Genomic DNA, 24,450 nt, shown 5'->3' with positions numbered 1-24,450 from the left:
CATTTCTGTGGCGTTGATAACATAACTTCTCTATTCCTCTTTTTTGCTTCCCTTCTTTATTGACATATAATATCAGATCAACTTTTTCAGGCATTTCTCGGAAGACTGTCAATTGTCATGGAAGCTCTGTCCTACATTTTTAGAAGTCCTGACACTGATGCTTCTATTATCATTGCAAGGAAAAAATGACACTGGCTTTTTTTGTTGTTGCTATTCATTGTAACTTTTTATTTAGAAATGAAATTAAACTTACAAATCATACAAAGAAAGCCCACGTACCCTTCAACCAGGTGGACTGTTTGCTAACATTCTGCCACGTGATCTGTCCTTCCCTCTGTCTAAAAAATGCCTTTTTGCAGGGCTTCTAATGAGGACAAAATTTAGAGCCCATGGTTATGTTTTGTTTCACTCTTCCTTGGATCTGTTGATTTCAAACATAAAATCCTTGTGAATACAGACCCACTGTTATGAGAATCGTGTGAGAGCAGTCATAGCTTGCTGTACTTTCAGATGTTCACCCCAGCTCCTGTGATCGCCAGAGCGCTTACTGTCATCAAGTTGCTATATCAATGTGCTGGTTGTCATCAACACAGATACATCACAGTCATATCTAGACACTTAAAGTGATAATTATCAGGTGGACCGTTGGGTTTGGTTATGGTTGGTGATGGTGGGGACATCAGGGAAGACAGCTGCAGATTCTATTAAAGATGATGTATTTTCATCCATTTTTACCCCAATAGCTGAAGATTTCGAGACTGAATGTTTCTTTTTAAATATCAAATCATGCCCCCCACGCAGACATTTCGACAGAGTTTCTGTGGCAGCTTGATGATGAAGCCACAAATATACAATAAATGCTGAATCAGTTCCAAGCAGCAACCCTATAAAAGGAGCCTAAACTTCATTATTCTGTTAGGTCCCCAGATGGCTGTTTTTCCTTAGGCTGTTTCCTTGCAGATTTTATTGTAATGGAAAGACTCCCAAGTTGTGGTGTCATTCCACTTGACTGTCAATTCCAACCGTGTTGTTCCAAAGTTGTTATGAACCCATACCTTTTTGGAGAAAGTGTTTTAACCTGAATTTGGACAGTTTCCTACAAAATTAGTTATTATGAGGACATTAACATAGATCTTGATTCCTGTTGTGGTTCCTGAGTTGAAGGTGACCTTTCAACTCTCTTGTGATATGAGAGGTAGTGTCCTGATGCTCTCCATGGTTAAGAGCACAATCCTTGGAGTCATATTGCCACACTGTTTTAGATCCACCACGCTACCATCTCATAATTTTTAAGCCTCAGTTTCCTTCACATAATTTATAAGCCTTAGTTTCCTTATCAATTGTATTGATACTAATACAATTATAGTATTTGTATCATAGAGTTGGGAGAATCAATGTAATTCTTGTACTAAAGTACTGAGAGCAGTATCAGACCCTACGTACTTAGAAAAGCTCAATGTGTACTTATTATGCAAGTGATATTTTCTTCAATATATTTGCAGAGAATTATTATTATAAAGATTATTTCACTTTAATCTAACTCAGGAGTTAGGAAATCTTTTCTGTGAGAGTCAGATATTAAATATTTTAAGCTTAGTGGTCACATACAGTCTGTGTTATACATTCTTCTGGACTTTTTTGGGTTTTTTAAATTATTGTTTTTTCCTCACACACCCTTCAAAACGCAGAAATTGTTCTTAGTTCAAGGGCTATACACTGACGGCATTTGGCCTGCCACTCATAGTTTCCTGACCTCTGGCCCATACTCCGTAATGTCAATGAAAATATCAACCAAAACTTCAAGGTCACATTCATTAATTGTAACCATAGATTGGCTGTGGATACAAGAATTTTTAGTAAAAATCATCTAAATCATTCTGTAAGAATCAATTGGCTATGGATATTACAATAAATTGTGGGCTGCACAGCCTTTATAGCAATAAAATGTGTAGTAAATTCCTAGATGCATATCCATCCGTCTATCCATCCATCCATCCATCCACCCTTCCTTCCATCCATCCATCCACCCATCCATCCATCCATCCATCCGTCCATCCATCCATCCATCCTTCCTTCCTTCCATCCATCCATCCATCCATCCATCCATCCATCCATCCATCCATCCATCCATCATCTGAACATCTCCATCTCCATCTGCCCTTGAGCATTCACAAGCACACCACTGTGGCCCACCTGATCCTGTGGAGATTACCCATGCATGTTCTGTGCTTGTAAATGGTCTCGCTGAACCAGATGGCTTAGTCCCACCTTGGCTGTCAGTGCTGCCATAGACCCCTCTTTCTGCAGTGGTGGCTCCGATTCCTGTTGTGTCCCAGGCTGGTTAGTCCATTTTGCATCCTCTGAAACAGAGCCATGAACCCTCAGGCTGCACTGGATCACCCCCTTCATCTGAGCCTGAACCTTTATTCAGGATTTAAACTGCAAGTGGGAGCAAGAGACCCCCTCTAGCCTTTGTGCTGACCTCTCTTATTGTCTTAGTCTGCTCAGGCTGCAGACTGACAAATATACAAATATACCAGAGACTGGGTGGCTTAAAAAAAACTTTGATTTCTCACAGTGCTGGAGGCTGGGAAGTCCAGGATCAAGGCACCAGCAGATTTGGCTCCTGGTGGTACCCAGCTTCCTACTTTATAGATGACCTTCTTCTCCTTGTGTCCTCACCTGGCAGAGAGAGAGCTCTAGTCTCTTCATCCCCCTTATAAGGGCACTAATCCCATCATGGGGGCTCCACCCTCATTACCTCTTAATCACCTCCCCAATGCCCCTCTTCCTGATACCATCACACTGGGGATTAGGCTTCAACATATGAATTTGGAGGGGGGTGGGGGGGCACATACATTCAGTCCATAGCACTTACCTAAGGGATCTTTTCCTCCTTTGCTTAATATCCTGTGATCCTCTTCATTGGCCACAGAATGACTTCCAACTCCTGTAGTGTGATGTAAAATATCCTCCACAACAAATTCCTCCAAGTCACACACAATCTGCCACTCCTAAGGGACTGTTCACTGCCCCTCATCATTCTCCCACCATCCCCTACATTGTCCTCTTCACCCTCTTTATCCTGCTTTACAAATTGTACACTCATCCTTCAATGAATATTGGTAAATTTGTGTTGCTTATATCCTACACTTAAATTCAACATTTAATAATCAAAAGGTTTTGAGAAAATTTAGAGTAAACCTTAAGATATGTGTTCAGTGATATATTATTATGGGTTTCATGACTTATAGTAATTATACTAATAAAAATCATTGGGCTTCCCTGGTGGCGCAGTGGTTGAGAATCTGCCTGCCAATGCAGGGGACATGGGTTCGAGCCCTGGTCTGGGAAGATCCCACATGCCGCGGAGCAGCTGGGCCCGTGAGCCACAATTACTGAGCCTGCGCGTCTGGAGCCTGTGCTCTGCAACAAGAGAGGCTGCGATAGTGAGAGGCCTGCGCACCGCGATGAAGAGTGGCCCCCGCTTGCCACAACTAGAGAAAGCCCTCACACATAAATGAAGACCCAACACAGCCATAAAAAAAAAAAAAAAAAAAAAAATATATAAATCATTTAGTGATCCTCATGCAGTGCCAAGAGGGTGGGTTAGCTTTCCCAGTGGGGCTTGGCCTCAAATCTGTCTAACCCCAAGGCCAGTGTATCACAGATCTATATTATGTGTAATTCACCACATGTGTGCATGGTGGATTCTATGTAGAAATCTGACAGTATTTTACTCATGTTTTAACTAATATAATATAATCTTCCTCTCTATTTGTGGTCACACTAGTACAAATTCTTTGCTGTAAAGAATACAAAGCACCAAATAGATATCAGCTCGTTCAAGATGAATGATTTCATTTGCTAAACAAATGAATATTAGGGTAAAAGTGCAATTTTGATTCTGAGAAAACCATTGGTAAACATAGTTAATGAACTTTCTGTTGTCATGAACAGACTTTTTAAAATTAAGTGTAAAAGTATGTGAGGGAACAAGATGTGCATCCATTTACTATATGTATGTGTAGAGAGAGGCCAAGAAAGGGAGTGACAAAGAGTGTCTACATACGGCTGGGCAACAGGCTGGTTCATAGAAACACAGTGAAGAAAAGAAAGGCAAAGGCCTCACCTTCCTGGACTTTTCTCCTAAGTGCTGATAAGGGAGATGCCTGAGTCAGCAAATGCATGAGCCATGTGATTTCAGCTTACAACTGATCCTGTAAGATCTACACCTTCAACAAGTTTTTTGTAGCAAACTACCCACATTAGGAGAATCTACGTTACGAAAAGAATTAGATTATTGAAGAAGGAATATCATCAAGGGAAAGATCATCAAGGGAAAGCCATTGGGTCAATGAGTGGTTGTAGACGTGCATCTACGTAGGCACTTCTTTTTGGGAGAGGCTGGAGCTTGTAAGATCAAGGAACCAGTCCAAGTGCTGCTGCTGGTCAGAGAACAGGAATGCGTCTGACTTCCCTGAGGAGAGAGATTTGGACAAAGGGTGCTCCAGTTTCGGGAAAGGCTGTTTGGAGGATGTGCTGGGCTGCGTGGGGGTTGTCTCTGCTCTCACATGTTACCCCCAGTGTTGGAGGGGCTGACCTATCTCCTGTTCATACCCCCTGCAAACATCACCGAAGAGATGGCCTTCCTGGAGAGAAAGCTGTGCAGGAGGAGAAACTGTGTCTGCCCTCTGAGCTGTACCGTTAGAGCTGGGAAGATGGTAACAAACTAGAGATTGGAACACAGGGAAGATTTGGGGTGACGCAGAAAAGAGTGTGTACTGCTGACATTCCGGATTACGGAGAAAGTTAAAGGAAAGACAATATGCTCAGTGAGGTATGAGTTTGAATCTGAACCATTTTGTACCGTTCTGTGTAATAATGGACTAAAAGAGGAACTGTTGCTTTAGTTATTTGTGGAAAAAGCATGAATGGCTTGTTATGAAAGTTACGATACCGCCATTAACCGTGGAAACTGGGATAGTGTCTTGGGGAATGGATGGACCTCTTGGAGCCCATGGCAATTTGCAGAGAATGAGACATAATCAATCTCCCAAGGGCTTTCCATGTCCTACCCAGTCCACCTTTGCTGTTCAAATGGAAACATAGGTCACTTTCCAGCTGTGCCTTTATTCTGATGAGTAGCATCTGTTTTGATTTGTTTGACGTTACTAATTTAGATACACATGGCTTTGGGAGAATGATGGAAACAGGGCTAAGGGGTAATTGCAGGAAGGGAAGTTTAATGTACAAAGTGTAAACTTTTATTGTTTTAAGCCAATGAGTCCTAATGAGTTAAAAAAAAATAAAAATGAAGTGAACTAAAGCATACATGAGCCTAGTGGAGTCATTTCTTTCTTTTTATTTATTTATTTTTGTTCTATAAAGGATGCACAAGCCAGGCACTTCAAAAAAATAATTGTAAAAGTGTGTTCCCCTTTCTGAATAATTTGCATGGCTGTAATGGGTCGTGATGCTGACAAACCAAGACATAAGTTTCAATGTGAAGAGAAACACTGCCGATCTTAAATACACAAAAAGTCAGATGGCGATTCATGCATCTCCTTTGGCTTTCATGGCTATTTGAGATTTAGATACTAATGAAATGCTACACCTTTTGATTCAGGATGTTGAAGAAAGATGCCGCGTAACTCTCCTCTCTCATTCTTCCAGCGCTGCGGCTCCTGAAGGAGGGGGCCGACCCCCACATGCCCGTGTCTTCAGGAGGGTCCCTGCTCCATCTGGTAAGAGCTGTGATGACCGGGTGAGCGTGGGTGACACCAAGTGGAAGGGGAACCAATGATGGGCTCCAAACTCAGTAGCAAAATGCAAGTGTAACTGATGATCAGAAAATGATGTGTTTCAAGTTAACAGGCTTGGATAGTGATACATTAATATTTGTTAATTACTCACATTATAGTTTGTAAATAATGGAGTTCAAGTCTCTGCCCTAAAGAAGATGCTTTTGAACATGAATAGTATTCAACAAATAAGCAAAACAATGTTGTATCAATTATAGAGCATTAGGCAGCCATCCTCTCTTTTACTTTTACATCCTTTCTTTCACTTTCTTTATTGATCCAATGAGTTTTTACTATTCTCTGCTTGTTGGCCCAGATCATATAAATGTGAATAAAACTTCACTACATTCTTTTGGAAACAAGCAGGGAACGATTAAGTGAATAAACAAGTAAGTAACCACATAAACAAATAAATACAGTAGTTTTACATGCAAGAAATTTTTGCTGATTCAGTTAAGGGCAAAAATGAAGTAAAAGGAGATGTCAATATTTATTCCATTTAGTGGTCTTTAGGGCTAATTTAAAGCTTAAAAATTGATTTTGAAAAATGCCAAAATTAACATAAAAACCTAATTGAGAATTGTCTACCAATATTTTAAAAATGCTGTTATTTCCTCACATTAGAGCAATCCATGTTAACGGAGGTCGCGCATTGATCTAATGGAAGCTCCCTAATCTGTTATTGGATCTCAGCCTTGTCTGCCCCCTGGAGTCACCTGGGAGCTGTAAAATGCCAGCGTCTGCCTCCCAGCTCCGTCCCAGCCTGGAGATTCTGACTTAATTTTTCTGGGATGCAGATGGAACATCGGGGTGGGGCACAGCTCCCCCAGGTGATTCTAATTTACAGCCAAGGTTGAGAACCACTGCCAACAAGAGAACCTTGTGTCTGCCCAAGACTGGAGGCATCTGGGGTGCAGGCAGTCGTATTATGCATGCAGAAGAGTGGAAAAATAAGTCCGAATATTGATGGGGAACACCATAGAAGAACGCAAGCCATTTCTCTCCAGCATTGATTGAGATGGAAAGAGAGATTTCTGGATTCCCGTTTCCTTCTCTGGAGTGTTTTGGTTATGAAACCTCTCTGTTTTCTCCTCCGATCGTTACGTGGCTTACGTGACATTTTCAAGGGCTCATTAGTCCTGGATCCTAGGTTTGGTTTTGACAAGCAATCTTAGACTAAGGACATGCTTTGAACAGCTTTCCATAGGTAAAGATTCTCCTCTGTTCACTATCTTTGGAATCCTTACCAGGAGGTCCAGTACTTTATTAGGTAAGAAGCTGAGAAATAGAAGAATTAAGCTCACACAGTAGTAGATAGTACTGGAGCATAAACGCTGACCATCTAACTATAAATACTGTAGTCTTTCCACAGTAAATTCCCCGGTGATACCTGGATTAAGTTTTCAGACAACGAATTATTCCAGTTGGGCTAGTGGAAGACAGACCTTTGCTTTGAACAAATCATGTCAGTTCATTGTTGGTATTAACCAGGAATGTAATGTATTCTTACTCTGTGTGTGTGTGTTTGACAGAAAGAGAGAGAAAGGAAGAGAAGTATGGCCACTTCTTCATATATTGGATTGGCCAAAAAGTTCGTTTGGGCTTTCTCTGTAACATCTTACGGAAAAACCCAAACGAACTTTTTGGCCAACCCAGTATATGATGTATCCAACTTTAGCGGGCACCTAAAACTCAATCTTCCCAATCAGCAGAGCAGCGGTTGCTTTCTTCACCTTAAATACAGCCAGAATGCTGCCGTCCTTCTTCACCTGGACAAGCCACCCTCCCTCTTCCCTGGACCAGCAGCTTCTTCCCTCACCTCCCTGGCCCCGTCCCCGACCCTACAGTCTGTTTCTCCCACAGCAACCAGATCGTGTCACTCCGTCAAATTGCCCCAGGAACTTCCCTTCCCACTCAGGGAAAACTCCAGAGTCCTGCTACGGCCACGTGGAATGTGCCCACACCTTTGTGCCCTCATCTCCAGGGACCCCCCTCCTGCTCTAGCTGGTCCTTTAATGTGCCCACCATGCCCCTGCCCACGTGCTTTCACCATTATTTCCACTGGAACATTCCCCTGCCGAAATCCGCGTGGCTCACTCCCCCACTTGCTTCGCCTCTCTGCTCAAAAATCATCTAACAGAACAACCTTCCGGGGCTTGTCCCAAAGGATATAGCAGTCCATTCCCACCACCCCACAATCAGCTCAACTTTTATGCGGTTGTTTGTTTGATTCCTTGTAACACGGTTGCCACCAAACAGATTATAGGCTCAAGTGATTATGTTCTGTTTCCCAGACTGTCAGCTCCAGGAGGGCTAGGACTTGGCCTCTTTCATCACTGTTATATCTGCAGCACTTGGGGAAGTGCCTGGCACTTAGTAGGTGCTCAGTAGATTTGTCTGGTAGGCACATTAGCCCATTAACTACTTACTTAATTAATATATAATGCTGTGATAGATATTAGGGGTGCAAAGATGCAAAACACAGTCTAATAGAGTTTAGTTTTCTGAGGGAGAAAGAAAAATAAGGCAGTAGAGTCAGAAGAAAGAAGAAATGAGAAGGTGAAGGTGATGAGGTGGATGGGAAGCGCTGCATTAGCTCTGGGTCCAGTGCAAACACACTGCATTTTTATACTGTTAGACTTTGTTTGTGAGACTAAGATAAAGCGGCTTTGCCACCGGAATACATGTAAGTAAACCTCCTGACGGCTGCAGGAATGTGGGCTCAGCGCTGAGCCTCCTTTTCCTTGGGTTACTGAGTAAATAAAAACAAATGAAAAATTGCAGGTTGCCAGAGAGACAGAATTACAGGGTTTCAAACTTGCTTAGGTACTGAAAAAGGCAATTTCGCCCTCGAATATGTAGAGTGTGAGCAGCTCTGTGCTCAGCCCACCTCTTGGGCATCCTGCAGTATGAAGCCTGATGCTTTATCAGCGCCGAAGCTCTAATTATATAATGTTAGAGCAACGTCTTTGAGAAAATGGCATCGTATGCTCATGCAGGGCATCAGGAATAAGTAGTGGAAGTTGTTGAGATTCCCCAGAGTTTCGCTTGTTTAACTCAATTATTATTCACTGAGCACCTGACTGTAAGTGGAGATTTGGGGAACACTCCCGTTAGAAATGCCACAGTAACTTTTACGTTGTAGATTAATAATTTCCTCTGTATTAAAGGTAGACAATTGACACACAGGTTTTAATATTTTTTCATCATATACAATCTTTAGTTTTATCATCTTTTAAATAAACTTTCAACAGGAAGTCTGAATTTGCATGTTTATCTACTCTTCGTTCAATAATTTATGAATCAAGTGTATCGCAAGTATCAGGTACCATTAGAGGGGAAATAATGGCAACAAGTAACAATATCTGCACCCTAAGATTTTAGGCTCTGTGAGGGCAATATAGAAAAAACTCAGCTGTAACTCTTTGGAAGAAACAATGCTATGTATGGAGTTGAAAACAGAATCACATGGAACTTTGCTAAAATGCTGTCCAGAGTTTTATGTTATGACCTTTCATACATAAGCTATGAAGAAGGAGCTCCTGGTTGGTTGTAAGGAAACCCTCTTGCATGGAGTATGAAATGCAAGTTCTTTTGATTCTGTGCTGTGACAGCAGGAGACCATAGTGAAGCTTAAGTGAAATACATTAGAAATAGGCAAATCTTCTTTCTTTTACCTGGTGAATTCTCATTTTAACATAAAGGCAGGCATTTAAGCAGTGGAGTTCCATGTCACTGATGAAAACAAGCTGCAATGGATGTGCAAATATGCCCAAGACATTTGGTAAATGTCAAAAGCAGATTAGAGAATAGTGTATATGTTACACTCAAGACAGGTAGACATGGTGGCAGGGGTGAGGGCGGAGAATCTTCTCAACAGCTGCGAAAATCTTGAAGAATAGACAAGGAATTTTTAACAGTGACTCAGGTTGGGGAGGAGACAAGATCTCGTTTTTTACTCTTTTACATATTGCTTGAATGTTTTAAATAATAAGCATGTATGTTTCACATAATGAAAGAAATTACACTGTCGTGGGCCCGGGGTTCAATCCCTGGTTGGGGAACTAAGATCCCACGAGCCATGTGGCATGGCCAAAAAAAGATGAAAATAAATAAAACAAATTAATACAAAATACTTCTTAGAACTATGTTTTTATTAGAAGCTTAAATTCTAAAAGTTTCAATCACTATTCTTTTCTTACAAGAATATCTGGGTCTCTGAATCGGGCTGTTCTTTGGGCTTTCTTCTAAGTTTCTCTAAAGTCTCAGGAGCTGTAAGAAGCAGAGATAATTAGCAGTCTACTACAGCAACAGCAGTTCAATGGCTTCATATCTTTAAAATCAAGCAGAAAATATTATGCTATGAAAAGAAGCAGAATATTAGGACTCTGGAGACAATGTTTAAAGGAATATCTTACTTTAGAAACTACCTAGGTATTAAAGAACAAAAAGAGTCCCTACGTGGAAGTTATCCATACTTTGCCCTGCTTGCCAGAGCATCTGGGCATTGATCATGTAACTCCTTTGCTTTCCCAGGAAAAAAAGGGTAAAGGCTGCAGGGGTACCTTCTAGCAAAAAAATGAATCCTACCAGAAGACAACATGCCCTCTTCAGGGGATTTTCCTGGGGAGTTCCCTGGGGGTGGTGGAATTGGGGGGAACATCCATACAGGACAGTGCAACAGAAAGCAGAGAGGCAAACGAAGAGACAAGATGGAAATGAAAGGACGATGTCACTGAGAGAAAGAGAGCTGGGCCGTTCTGATGTCTGGTGAGACTGAAGGATGATACAAAGTCGTGGGAATGGGAAGTAGAGTTGCCATTGGCTGTGAACAATGGCCCCTTTACGTTTTTTCAAGGATGTGATTTAAGATTCAAATTCCCGACTGCGCTTTGCTTTTTAAAATCCCACATCTCTTTGGTCCATGAGAATCATGGCATCATAACTGGAAAGTCTGAGTCCAGGATGTAGATCAGTATCCAGCTGGATCCTGGATGAAAATCATACCTTTGTTCTGCAAACTGTGGGTGCATTTTTATTGTGATGGCCCATGTGCATGACCTAGGGGGTGAAAAAGCAACGGAAGAGCAAGCTGTGGAGATCTTTGGAAGGCCGTCAGAAACTGAAGGGAGTGACTTTTCCATTTTGAGTAAATAGATCACATGGAACTGGTTCATTCAACATCAATTACAAAAAACAAAAATTCCCAAGTGAAGTTACTGGTGAGATTTTTGTTTTGTTCTGTTTTGTTTTATCTGTGCAACAGTGGAATTCTCTTTGTAAAGAATCAGAACCCTTTCCTACAGGGTGAAGGCAATTAGGCACAGACTTCCTGGGACTGTGCTCCCCTCCAACAAAATTTTCAATCAACCAGCATTGAAACCACTGGTGTGGATCTTTCTAGGAGAATTGGAGTGTCGCATCCTGAAAGGTTCTCCCTTAGGGAAGTCTGAAACTCCCCCACTCAGAAAGGCCTTCCTTGAGCAAACGGTTCCAATCATTTAATTGACTCTCTAGACATGCCAGATTTCAGGTAATCCCACGAATGGCTATTTTCATCCCTCCTCAGTGTTTTTTAGACCGTTTCCTACTCTGGGCTGCTCCTCTAAGGTGGCTCTATGGCTCACTGGACTTGCGCATCTTATCTCTCTTTTGGCCGCCTCTTTTGACTGCCCCCTTGAATGTGAGCTGTTGATTAGGGAGGACATCTAGTTCATAATACCAACCCTCTGGCTTGGCGTATGGTGGGGATGTGGCAGGTCCTCAGTGGATATGTATTTAATCAGTGGATTATGAATGTCTCAACCCCTGCCCCTTAACCCTCGTGTTCCCATACTTAATTGTCCAGTTCTTACCAGGCAGTTGGGGACCCTCTGCTGTGACTCTGTAGAATGCTCTGTACACCCTCAGTCTCATTGAACTGTACCGTCTATTTCTCAAGGGTGATTCCCATGTCATGGTCCTTTACGTATACATTGCCAAGCACAGTGCCTGGAATACAGCATTGCCTAATAGAATCTTGGCGATTCACAGCGAAGCAAACCAGTGCTGCAGCTGAAGGAGCAGAGTTTACGTTCACTGAAAAGGATAACAGTGTTATTAGGAGTTTAAAATTTCAGAATGTGCATCAGGGGTACATCTGAACCTCTTTAGCAACGACCTGTTCCATAATTAGAGTCTGGTTCAATTGGCCGGAAGCTGTGCTGTTTGGAATGCCGGTAGAAATAATAACTGTACTTCAACGCAGAGTATTCTGGATAGTTTATCTATGGCAAGGTAATCTGGAGTATAAATATTTACCAGAGAGAAGATACATGAAAAGCAAAAATGATAAGAAGTATATTCAAGATGACACTGTAATGAATATGATCCTTCAATGTGATATAGTGGCAGAGAAATGGGAGTGACTTTGCAGAGATCCAAGCACTGGCTGAAAAGGACAGCCCATGGAATTGACACTGAATGCACAGGACCATATGGAAGTTCCAGAGTGATGTCAAAAATTTTGGAAATTGCAACAGATTTGAATTCGTTTTGCTACTGATATGAATCTCTACCTCTCTGCCTCTCTGTATCTCTCTCTCTCTCTCCCCTGTCTCTGTCTGTCTCTTTCTCTCTGTCTCTGCCCTCTCTGATTATAGAAATGTTTTTGAACCACTAAGAACCCGTAAACACAGGACAAAAAAATGGAACTTGGCTAATCCAAATTGACTGTGTAAATCCCGTTGCTTCTCCCCGCAGAGCTGCCAGGCAGTGCAGAAATACATAGTTTTTAATATTAGAACGAGGCCTGGCACATGGTATCCACTCAATAAATGAATCTGCATCAAATTGGTTGTTGGCCTAGTACCTCTTTGCTGGTCTCCTCTGTCCCAATGGCTTTGTAATCAACACACAGGAGGGAAAATAGATACTGAAAATAGATAATCATCGAGAAAACTTATGTTACAGTAGATCTGACTCCAGTTTAAAAAAAAAACTGGCAAAAGATAACTTACATTTGTGAACCATAGGATTTGGTGTGTGAACACAGTGTATATCGAATTTTTGATTTTCTGAGGGTAGATTTCAGGGTCGTTCAGGACATGCTGCTCCTTAGCCAACCAGAACTAAAACATATAAAATACCCCTTATGATAAGGTGGAGGGAAAAGACAACACATTTGAAGTTTAAAATTGTCTTTGTTTGTGATTTGGTTTCTATAGTTTTCAGAGTCTTTGGGGCTGAATCAGTAATTCACACTGTAGTGGGTTTTTGTACGTTGAGAAATATCACCTTTGTTTACAAACTTAAAAATGAGTGAAAGGATGCATTGCCAGAGAAATTGTGAACTACTGAGCTGGTGTTGAAAGTGTAAGTGGTCACTTTCTAACCCTGGTTAATTCCATGAACGTCTCAGAAGAAGGAGCTATCGGCCATGTTGTTTTCTAAGTGTACCCTAAGAGGCAGAATGGAATATTCTGGTCACAGATTGGGACTGCAGAATTTAATATTTCAGCGTGGAGCTAATCTTGGTGATGAGGAATGGGCAACTAGAGTACAATGTAGGTGAAGATTCCTGAGTACTGGAAGGAAGACATTTTAAACTCTCGTATAGGGTGGGTGACCCAAGGTACTTGATGCCTCATTGTTTGGTGGCGCTCAAAAGTGGAGCAAAGACCGTGGTCATGGTTCCTAAGCCTTTGATGAAGGCTTGGACCAGGTTGGGGGAAGAGCATTGTATGTAAGGACAGAGTGAATCTTAGAAAGAAGCACATGAAGGTGAACATGCAGTGATTCTAGAAGAATCAATGATAAGCTGAGACAATAACCCAGCTTCTTCAGGGTCCTAGGAAAGAATAACTTTACCTGCACAGGGGAAGGCTCCAGGAGAGATGGTGTTTCCAGAGAGAGAGATTTCTTCCACTTAGGTTCTCTGGAAATTTCCAGATGAGGAACATTTACTTGAAATGGACTGTTCCAGAGGTCCAGTGGAAGGAAGAGTGTGTGGACATGAGGCGCCTGGGAGGCAGGTTGGTCAAGGGGCTTCAAAATTCAGGGCAGGCTTCAAGGCGTGTGCCTTGTACTTAGAAGGGCCCAAGCTTGCTTTCATGCTCTGCTGTCGCCATCTTTAAATTCTTAGGAATATTTGAATAAAGGGCCCTGTATTTTCATTTTGCATAAATTATGTAGCTAGTCCTGCTTGGCACTTCAAGAAGGAGATGATAGTGACAGGAGGAGCTGGGGACTTGTCTCCAGGTGGAAATAACTGATGTTGTCTGAGTTCTGTTGAGGGTGACAGAGCGGGGCCTCAGCCATTCTTATGGTTCCATAAAGTGTCCCCAGAAATTGCTAAACATGGTGAAAAACTACCTGAATTGGGAGGAGGATTTGCTAGCTTGATGAAAATTCTTTCTAGGGAGAATGAAGTTTACTATATAGCAATAATATTGTAAGAACATTGTACCAGGAATATTCAGCCATCATCATCTTTGCAGACAAGTGTGATTAGAAGGTACTTATTGCTGTCAAATTATTATTCATGATCCTCTGAAATGTGAATCTAAAACTTACATCACTTGAGAGGGCGGGTATCACTTTAAACATGGTATCTAATTAACTGTGTTTTGGTAAAAGACTGAAAGCTAAACCTTAGGTATCTTTGAATCATCAATGTGGATTTCTGACATGCAGGTTGAGGACATCTTGACAGGCACAGAAGGACGAGGTCACATCCGGTTTGATTATGCAGGGAGCTATCAAAACGAAAAAGAGAGAAGAATAAGAATTTTTTGCATATGAATTTCCTAAAAGAAATTGGGTCCAGGCCCCAAATTCTAAAATGGATGTATTAGCTTTTATTCTCTGGTTCTCACCTTATCAGTCTTTGTACCCAAACTTGCAGTGAGTGTGGATGATGGGGTCATGGTTCACATAATCAGGCCCTGATGGTAGGGACCATTTGTTATTGCTACACATAACAGGGAACATCAGATACACAAATATCTTAGTTCAAAACTGAAACTAATCCTTCAAAGTTCATGTGTTTGCCTTTGTCCCACGTGCTTCCATGTGTCCCAAAAACGGCACCCCTCAGATCTTCTTCCATATGGAATGTGCACCATGATTTTGCATTGTCCTTTTTGTACATTCTTGAGAGTACCAGAGAATGAAGAAAGATATGGAGATTCTTCAATGACTGTGTTATAATTGTGAACCACAACTCATGTATCTTTTTTTAAGTTGAAGTATAGTTGATGTACAATATTATATAAGTTATAGGTGTGCAGTATAGTGATTCATAGTTTTTAAAGGTTATACTCCCTTTATAGTTATTATAAAATATTGACAAAGTTCAAATCTTTTGCCTAGTTTTAAAAATTGGGCTGTTTTCTGATTACTAATTATAAAGGTAATTAAGTAATAACAAAAACATACATGTATCTCTGTAGTACCCATTTCCTGTGCTGTCAGTCTGAGGGGTTATCAGTCAGTTTGAAGTTTTCCCACAACTCACTGAGGCTCCGTTCATTTATTTCGTCATTTTTCTCTTTGTGTTTCATTTTGTATAATTTATATTACTGCCTTCAAATGACTAATCTTGTCTTCTATAATATCTAGTCTATTTTTCTCTCCACTGTCCATGGATTCAATTTTCCTTTCAGTCTTACATATGCTTCTTTCCTTGTAGGTTAGTTAGGGAACATGAATACATTCTTCCTCAGTTTAGCTCCACCTCCCAAGTTCCAAAATTGGCATTGAAGTTGTCTACCTATGGAAAGGAAATTTGGATTAGGTTTATTCCAAATAAACCTATCATAGTTTGTTATCATAGTATACTTTCTTTTATTTCTTTTTTTCTTTTTTCAGTGTGCCCGGTATGATAATGTCTTCATTGCAGAGATCCTGATTGACAGAGGGGCCAATGTCAACCACCAGGACGAAGATTTTTGGACACCAATGCACATTGCCTGTGCATGTGATAACCCTGATGTTGTCCTACTGCTTGTATTAGTAAGTAAAGCAATTCAGTTTATTACCATTTGAAGATTTGATGGCTTATAAAAGTCTGCATATTTAACCAATAATACTTCACAATATGTAATACTTCAGGTGAGAGAAAAAATGTGTGTATATGTTATCACTTATTTGCCTGGAATTACAAGATAATTAGAGACTAAGGTTGTGGGTCACCACATAGTTCATAAAACAAATTGTGTAGATGTCACACCAAGCTCTATTCCTCTTGCCTTTTTCTTGGAAATTATATGCCTTGATACCTCGCAAGTCAGTGCTAACTAAAATGGTTTGATAATTGTTGTTTTGTCTTTCAATTCATTCTCCTAATTTTTAGCCAAACTAGGTATATGATAGTAAGGCTATGTGGCTTATATTGAATCTTCTTCTCTTGTTTAAATCTAGCAAAGAAGTGTCTACAACTTTTGTTTACATGAAAGTGAAAACTCTAAGTATAAATATCACTGGAGTTATTTGTTGTCATTGTCTTGAGTTATAGCTTAGACCCTGACATGGGTCCTCACACATACTATAATTATTTTAGAATTGGGATTCTTTCTGATTAGTTTACCTCTAACAAAGATTTTAAGAAATTATGCAGGATTTTTTAGAAAGCATACTAGAATATAAGAGTAAGAATGAATGATTTGCTTTTTTTCCCTTTATTAATAAAAATTGCATAATTCCTTAATGATTTTCTATTATGTGCCTGGCTTTTCACATGAGCCCTCAAAATTTCACATACAAGCAAATTGGTGCTCAAAGATATTAAGCAACTTGCCATAGGTCAAAAAACAAACTATATCTCTGAACTTAAGGTCATTGTCCAAAGTCTGTCCTTTCTCCCCAGGGTCATGCTGTCTGTCTTAACAAATTACCACATACTTGATAGCTAAATACAAGAGAACTTTATTCTCTCACATTTTGGAGGCCAGGAATCTGAAATCAAGGTGTTGGCAAAGCTGTATGCCCTATGTCAGCTCTAGGGAAGAATTCTCCCATGTTTCTTTCTAGCTCCTATGGGTCCCTTGCAGTCCTTGGTGGTCCTTGGTTACAGGTGCATCACTCCAGTCTTTGCCTCCATCATCACGTGACCCTCTTCCCTGTGTCTCTGTGTCCAAATACCCCTCTCTTTTCTTTATAAATGCACCAGTCATAGGGTTTAGGGTCCACCTTAACTCAATACCACCTTATCTTACCTTGATCTGCAAAGACCTTATTTCCATAGAAGATCACTCACAGATAGTAGCCTTAGGACTTGAACATATCTTTTTTTAAAAAACACAATCCCACTACACTGCTTTCTTCCCCCTTTTTAAAATCCTAAGCAGAAGCCTTTTAGGATGAAGACTATGAATGGAGATTTCCTTAATCTTGTAAGAGGTTTAATTTGGCCTAGTTTAGTCTAATTTGCCCCTCAAGAATTTGTAAACTTTTTTTGTTTTTATAGTAGAAGTGTATATGACTGGAAATGTGTTTGTTTCAAATCCTGGAAGATGGCAGCTATAATAAATAAATAAGGAAAGATAAAGGAAATAAAGACGATTTAGCTTGAAATAGAGTCATTTGGGGAGCTAGTACTCTATAAGAAAACACATGGAAAAGTACTTAACTCATTTATAAGAACAAATCTTCACTTTATAGAAACTGAGCCTAAGAGGAATTAAACTAACAAGTCAGTACAAAGGCAGTGAGATCTACTTAGTATTTGCCTAGTATTAAAGGAAAATTTAAAACACATCTCAGAAGGGAACTATATGGTCTTTTGAGTGATACTATGAAATCATCAACTGTGAACTCTTTGGAATTCTCAGAACTCATAGAACACCAGGCTAGATTTTTTAAGAAATGGCTTGGTCTGTAGTAGTTGTTTGAAACTTTTTTTTTGGATAGTTCAACCACTGGATGACTTGGGTGAAGCTGGGCTATAATTATATGAGAATGAGATAGAAAAGTTAGATTAATAGCTTTTGTGGTTTTCCTATGTTTTAATTTTTTTTTCTGAATATTGGTTGAGAGATTCAGAATATTAGTTGAGAGTCACTTTTTCAAGGCCCGTCTCCATTTATTTTCTCTAAGTAATTATGATTAGTTACACCAAACCTTTGCCAAATTAGGCTTTCTATTTTCATTTCATTCATGCAATTCTCAGGAACCAATATTCATGTGACTGAGCTTGAATTCTTAAAATCCTTCTTCCATTTCCTCATTGTACACTGCTGGATGAAGACTTCGCCTTCTTGAGTTCAGAGAGTTTGTCAGCCCTTAATTTCACTGCCAGCCAAGATTTCCTTCCTTCATTATAGAATATCTGTTTCTTATTTCTGATGGAACAGAGTAAGAGGATCTACCTTCTTTGTAGAGTCTGCCCTGAGTCCTGGTCTAGGCATCTCATAGGATTCTTACAATTTAATATCACAGGGACAGCCAAGAGAAGGGCTCAGTACATGGCAGGGTTGTGATTTCAAGGTGCAGAAGCTATAACTACTTGCAGATGACTCCCCTTCAGCATATAGGGACTGTTGCCGGGAGTAGCATGGGTATCAGAAATACCACTGATAGACTAGAAGTAGCAAATAACTTGGACCACCCAGAGGGCAGGAATGAAGCATGTTTATAACCAGAGCTGGGATTAGGGCAGCCCATGAGGACTGGTACCTGGGATGTCAATATATAAAGTACACTATAATTATAGAAATAAGTTAGACATATAGTGGCAAATTACTTAGGTCTTCCTTGTGGCTGTTTGCATAACTGAGGAAATGTACATGTGCCTTGTTCCTGTTGAGGTTAAACAGTGTTTTCCAAGGAAAATCAAAAAGCACTGGCACCAGTCCCATTTCCCAAAACAGATGCTTAGAAAAATAACAACAATTTGAAGAAGTACTAAATCATTGTCCTGAATGGGGACACCCTCATGTCATTGTCAGACTCAATGATAGCTCCATTTTGATGAGGTGGGTTCTCTACACTCCTTTTTTTGTACTTTTATTGTATTCCCCTATTCTTTGGCATTTCCCCCAGTTGCTGCTAGGATCGTCAGCATATTGCCTGAGCTTCCTTTTCTTTCACCTTATCGTGTATGTTGTGCTTGTTTAAATACGATTTACTTTTCCCTTTGTTCTCGTGTGACACAGTTTCTGTAACTCCTATTTGTTCCCCTGGCAATAACTCAATTTTATTAATGGCCAGTGCCTTTATAATAAATATCTTTTCTGCCTAGAACAATTTGATTTATATTCATTAATTCTTTAGCTTGTATCAGTGGTGTTCATTAGGGAGCTCTAAGTTAGGCATTAACTAAATTATTAGCTTCCAGCAAGTCACAGAAGTAACTAGCTGGTGTGTACATGGCTATTTGTTAAAACAGTGCCAGCACTTTACAGAGACTCAATGTATATATATCAATACTTGCTGAATACGTACACAAATGACTGAAAGAATGGCAGGCCAATTTTTGGAAGTCAGCCTGAATTTAATATTGCCATTATTAACTCATGTTATATCTAAAAAAAAACTGTCTTATAGCCACATTCATCTCCTTACATATTCTAGAACTCTTCATCCTACTCATTCTACACTTGTATTTAGAAGTGCTTGCTTCAGCACACATGATCTCAATGTCAGATGATATTGCTTTTCTTTACCAGGCAGAATTGAGAGCTAGAAACTGGATTTACTTCATGTATAAACATAGAATTAAATCTGTAATTGTCAGGTTATTAACATTTTCATGGTCTGCAATGCCCTATTTCTCACACCATAGAATAACCCAACCTCATATGCAAAGTTATATATCTGCCCGTTGCTGTTATTCATTTACTGATGACTATCTTTAATCATTAACCAATATTTATTGATCACCAACTATTTTTAACATAATTCCTGCCATCAAGGAAGTTACTGTTTGTTCATTCATTCATTCATTCAGCAAATATTTATTGAGTGACTACTATGTTCTGGGTGCTACACAGTGAATAATAAGACATTTTACATTATTTTACATTATAGAACAATGACAAAAACAAACCAAAGCAAGTAATGTATGTGTAACCACTGAGAAACTTGACTAATGGATTCAGCAAATCTGAGTAGCCTCATTACCACCATGTAATAACCAGCCCACCATCCATCCATAGAAATAATTTGCTTTCAAATAAATGTGGGTGAAATACATCATCATAAAAATTGTAATTACTGTAGAAATATGTTCCTGATAACAACCTCAAAAGAAAGATTTATTTTACTTCCAGAACTAAATGCCATTGTACGTTGTTTAGCGCTGCATGTCCAGTCTTCTTTCCATTTTCCAAATGGATAAGTAAGGGACACTGTGCACTTACATATTTGAGTGCCTTCTGTTCTGCACTGAGGGGGTCAGCAGTGAATAAAAGAAGCACAAATCCCTGCCTCTTTGGAGCTTACATTCTACTGGGGAGAAACAGGAAAAAACACCTAAGTGGATGAAGTATACAACGTGTCAACTAAAGCAAAATGTTGGAGGGGCAAGGAGAGAGGAGTAGAGAGTCTTAATGGATGTCCTGATGGAGAGGTGACATTTGAGCTGTGAGCCTCGTGGGCTGGACAGAGGCAACGGGTGAGGGCAAGCTGTGGGGCAGTGGCTTGTGTTAGAAGAAGAGCAAAGGAGACCCAGGCAGCTCTCTCGTGGAGTGGATGCAGGCAGGGCGGGACGAGGAGTCAGAGAGGTGACAGGAGCTCATCAAGCCCGTTGCTTGGACGTTAGAATTTACTTTTACCCCAGGTGATGAGGGGGCCTGTGGAGGCTTTTGAGTGGAGAGGTGACGTGATATGACATCCATTTAAAAAGATCCACTCTGGCTGCTCTGTTGAAAATACACAAAGGGGGCGGGGGGAACTCTTAAGGGAAACTGTCCCACTGTCCAGGCCAGACACGGTGCAGGTGGTGAGAAGTGGCCGACATGCGGGAGTATCTGGAAGGTCGAGTTGTCAGTATTTGGTGTGGGATTGGATTTGGGGCTTGAGAGAAAGAGCAGGGGTCAGGGAGGGCTTCCACTTTGTTGGCCTGATTCCAACTGCAGGGTTGGAATCTGTGTTTGCTGAAATGGAGAAGGTGTTTAGAATAGCGCGAGGGGTATGGGGTTATGTTTAAAAAGGAATGAAAAATGTATTTGAATCACATTTTTTTCAAGTTCTTCAGGAAAGCATTATCTGTAGAAATTTGCATTGATTTGCAAGGTAATTGTTTATTGTGAATATTTATTTATTTATTTATTTATTTACTTACTTATTTATTTATGGCTGTGTTGGGTCCTCGTTTCTGTGCGAGGGCTTTCTCCAGTTGCGGCAAGCAGGGGCCGCTCTTCATCGCGGTGCGCGGGCCTCTCACTGTCGCAGCCTCTCTTGTTGCGGAGCACAGGCTCCAGACGCGCAGGCTCAGTAATTGTAGCTCACGGGCCCAGTTGCTCCGCGGCATGTGGGATCTTCCCAGACCAGGGCTCGAACCCGTGTTCCCCGCATTAGCAGGCAGACTCTCAACCACTGCGCCACCAGGGAAGCCCCTATTGTGAGTTTTTGTTAAGTGGAGGTGTATGTGTGCGTCACCATCATATACTAAACGGCATTAGATCGTTGCTATTTTAATTGAATCACAAATGGTTTCATGTTTTGGAGTAGACATAGCTACTGTGAATGTTGTCAGTACTTTTGCCAGATCTACAAAACTCTAGCAGATATTGATAATTAACTTTTATACAGCCCTCCCTATATGATGAGTGTTTTTCTATGTGCTTTATAATTATTAATTCACTTAGTCCTCACAGAATCCTATATGTATGCGCTAGCTTTTTCCACTTTTACTTTTTATAGGTGAGGCAACTTAGTGAGGCTAATCTACATGCTGAAAGCCAGTTGATAGTGGTAGAGGCAAAATTTGATCCCATGAAAGCCAGCTTCAGAACCTGAACCCTGACCACTCTGATGTGCTGCCGTATTACTTATGATAGAATCATACAGAGCTACAAGTCCCCAAAGTGGACAAATAAGATCATTATTTCTATTGTAATATTATACATTTCCCGTTAAAACACAGTTTTCTAACTTGAGTACTTAGACTATGGGAGGAAAGTTAAGAAATATTATGATACACTGTAATACATTATTCGTGGTGGTTCTGTTCTATAAAATCATCACAGACACTGACTTAGTGAATACAAGACCAGGCTCCTAGGGGACTTACAGTGTTAGGTTCCTGCGTGCCTCTGCTCACAACATGTTCATCAACAGATCTGTACAGCTTTATTTTTTTACAACTGTATTTTTAGCACAAACTTTATTTTTTGTGTGTTTCTGTTTAAAGACACCTAATTTAATATATGTTGTCGATTCATAAACATTGAACTCACGGTAGTAACACTATAACTCGGGCCTGAAAAAAGCTTATGCAACGCACATATTAAGGCTCGTCACAGCCTCCTTGCCCATGGAAACACTAGACAGCACTTGTGCACTACGGTTGGGGGCCCCTTGAAACAGTGAAATCACCAAGAAAAAGCTCAAACACGCGAAAAATGGCACTGAGTAGACTGCAGTAAGACCATTTTTTTTACACTATGAGAGCTGGAACAAGAAGGCAGAGCATGGCCTCATGGGACCTCAGATTTGAATATGCACCTTGGGTGGCTAGAATTTTCCACCACTCTGTGCATATGCGCGGATGACCAGCAAAGTACCATCAGTGTTGATTTGGGATTACAAATTAATTCTAGCAAGTAGGCAAGTTCACAAATATAAAATCCATGAGCAATGAGGATTGACTGCATTTATTACTAAGTAAAACAATTGACCGTTTTTAGGATTTTAATTGTGAAATAGAAACCATCTAAACCCAGTGTATTTTAGGAACTGGGGTGGCTCAAAAAATGATGGATTTCTACAGTATATTTTCAAAATTTAGACTTTTTAGTACCATTATTATTTTCACAATTTCCATCACATAGTTGAACAGGGTTTTGCAGTTTCCTAGAAGTTTGTTTTTTTTTTAATTTTTAAAATTTTATTTATTTATTTATTTATTTATGGCCGTGTTGGGTCTTCGTTTCTGTGCGAGGGCTTTCTCCAGTTGCGGTGAGCGGGGGCCACTCTTCATCGCAATGCACGGGCCTCTCACTATCGCGGCCCCTCTTGTTGCTCAGCACAGGCTCCAGACGCGCAGGCTCAGTAGTTGTGGCTCACGGGCCCAGTTGCTCCGCGGCATGTGGGATCTTCCCAGACCAGGGCTTGAACCCGTGTCCGCTGCATTGGCAGGCAGATTCTCAACCACTGCGCCACCAGGGAAGCCCTCCTAGAAGTTTTATAGATAGCTCACTGAGTATGTGGAGCACATCTATGACAAAGGCAATGCACTTAATATATTATCCCTATTTTTACATAAAGAAATCTAATACCATAGAGGTTATGTAGTAGAATTAGATCTCAAATCTAAATGTTTTCATTCCCAGTAAAATATTTTACTGCATTATTATTTTTATATGTAATGTAGAATTACATATTCATACAATTCTATATAATATACATTCTATTAAACAAAATTTGACCACAGAATTTTCACTTACCTTATTTTATCGAATATTTGAGTATCTCACATATGTAAGTTTTAAAATTTTTCATTCTACATTATTCAGTTTTTAAAATATTTTCTAACTAGTGCCATATTTGAACACCAATGCTCTATAACTCAAAATTTGTTAGGGTATTTTTTTAATAATTCTGTAGTAATTTGCTATTTCTCAGACTTTAAGAAACTTTTCTGTTATCCAAGAGAAAATCACAAAGGCTGAAAAGTGGTTAACTCAAACCAGTCTTTTTAAAATTTTGACTTCCTATTTATTTCAACATGGTTATAATATATGAAATATATACATATGTGTGTGTGTATATATACATATATATTTCTGGCATGTTGTATCAGTGCATCTATGCCTTGAATCAATACTTGTAAATATCAAAATCTGCTCAATCACTTGCCTGCGGAGAGAGGAACAATAGACTTTTCTTTGCTATTTTGTACCATGTGATTTCACAGAGAATGGTGTCCTAATAGCATTGCTCAATTTTCACTTATTTACTGATATGACTTTGGATTACAGGGTTACATTTATCTGCGGCATGCTAGATCTGAATTTTCACATTTAATTTTCCGTTGTGGCCACAGTTGCTAAGCTTCTCTGTCCTGTTAGCAGTTCTAAAGCTGTGACAAATCTGCCCATTTTAACAGCCCATTGCATTTTGAACCATAAGAAACAAATTAATTTCTATATTGGTGTTAATTATTTTAGAAGGAAAATAATTTATTTGACTAAAACACTGAATGATGCTTCTGTTGGGGGAAAATGATTACCTATGTTCCTGCCTAATCATCTCAGGTTTTTCTCTTTTTTATTGAAAATTTTGGGAGGAAATGCTTTGATACTTCACATGTTTTAGAACCATTTAATAAACCTTACTATAAAGGGTATCTATTATACATAATGTCAAAAAATGACTAATAAATAACTGAAGGATAAAATGTTATTTAATTGTTTTATTTTTTTAAAGGGGTGACAGGGAATGGTGAATTGCTGAATTATTACTATTACATATTACCAGGAGATCTTTTAAGATATTTTCACTC

General features: G+C 39.9%; 1 protein-coding gene across 1 annotated transcript in view; it reads left to right on the top strand.

Moving 5' to 3' along the window:
* Positions 1-24,450, top strand: part of MYO16 (myosin XVI) — a 545,489-nt gene that overhangs the window by 166,225 nt on the left and 354,814 nt on the right. Inside the window, exons 3-4 of the mRNA XM_057532523.1 lie at positions 5,677-5,747; positions 15,654-15,797. Of these exons, the coding sequence (XP_057388506.1) occupies positions 5,677-5,747; positions 15,654-15,797 (215 nt within the window). The remainder of the gene's footprint in view (positions 1-5,676; positions 5,748-15,653; positions 15,798-24,450) is intronic.

Source organism: Balaenoptera acutorostrata, chromosome 18 (genome assembly GCF_949987535.1).
Source record: "Balaenoptera acutorostrata chromosome 18, mBalAcu1.1, whole genome shotgun sequence".
NCBI classification, from domain to species: Eukaryota; Metazoa; Chordata; class Mammalia; order Artiodactyla; family Balaenopteridae; genus Balaenoptera; species Balaenoptera acutorostrata.
The sequence above is the reverse complement of the archived record's forward strand: the minus strand, read 5'-3'. Positions and strand labels throughout refer to the sequence as shown.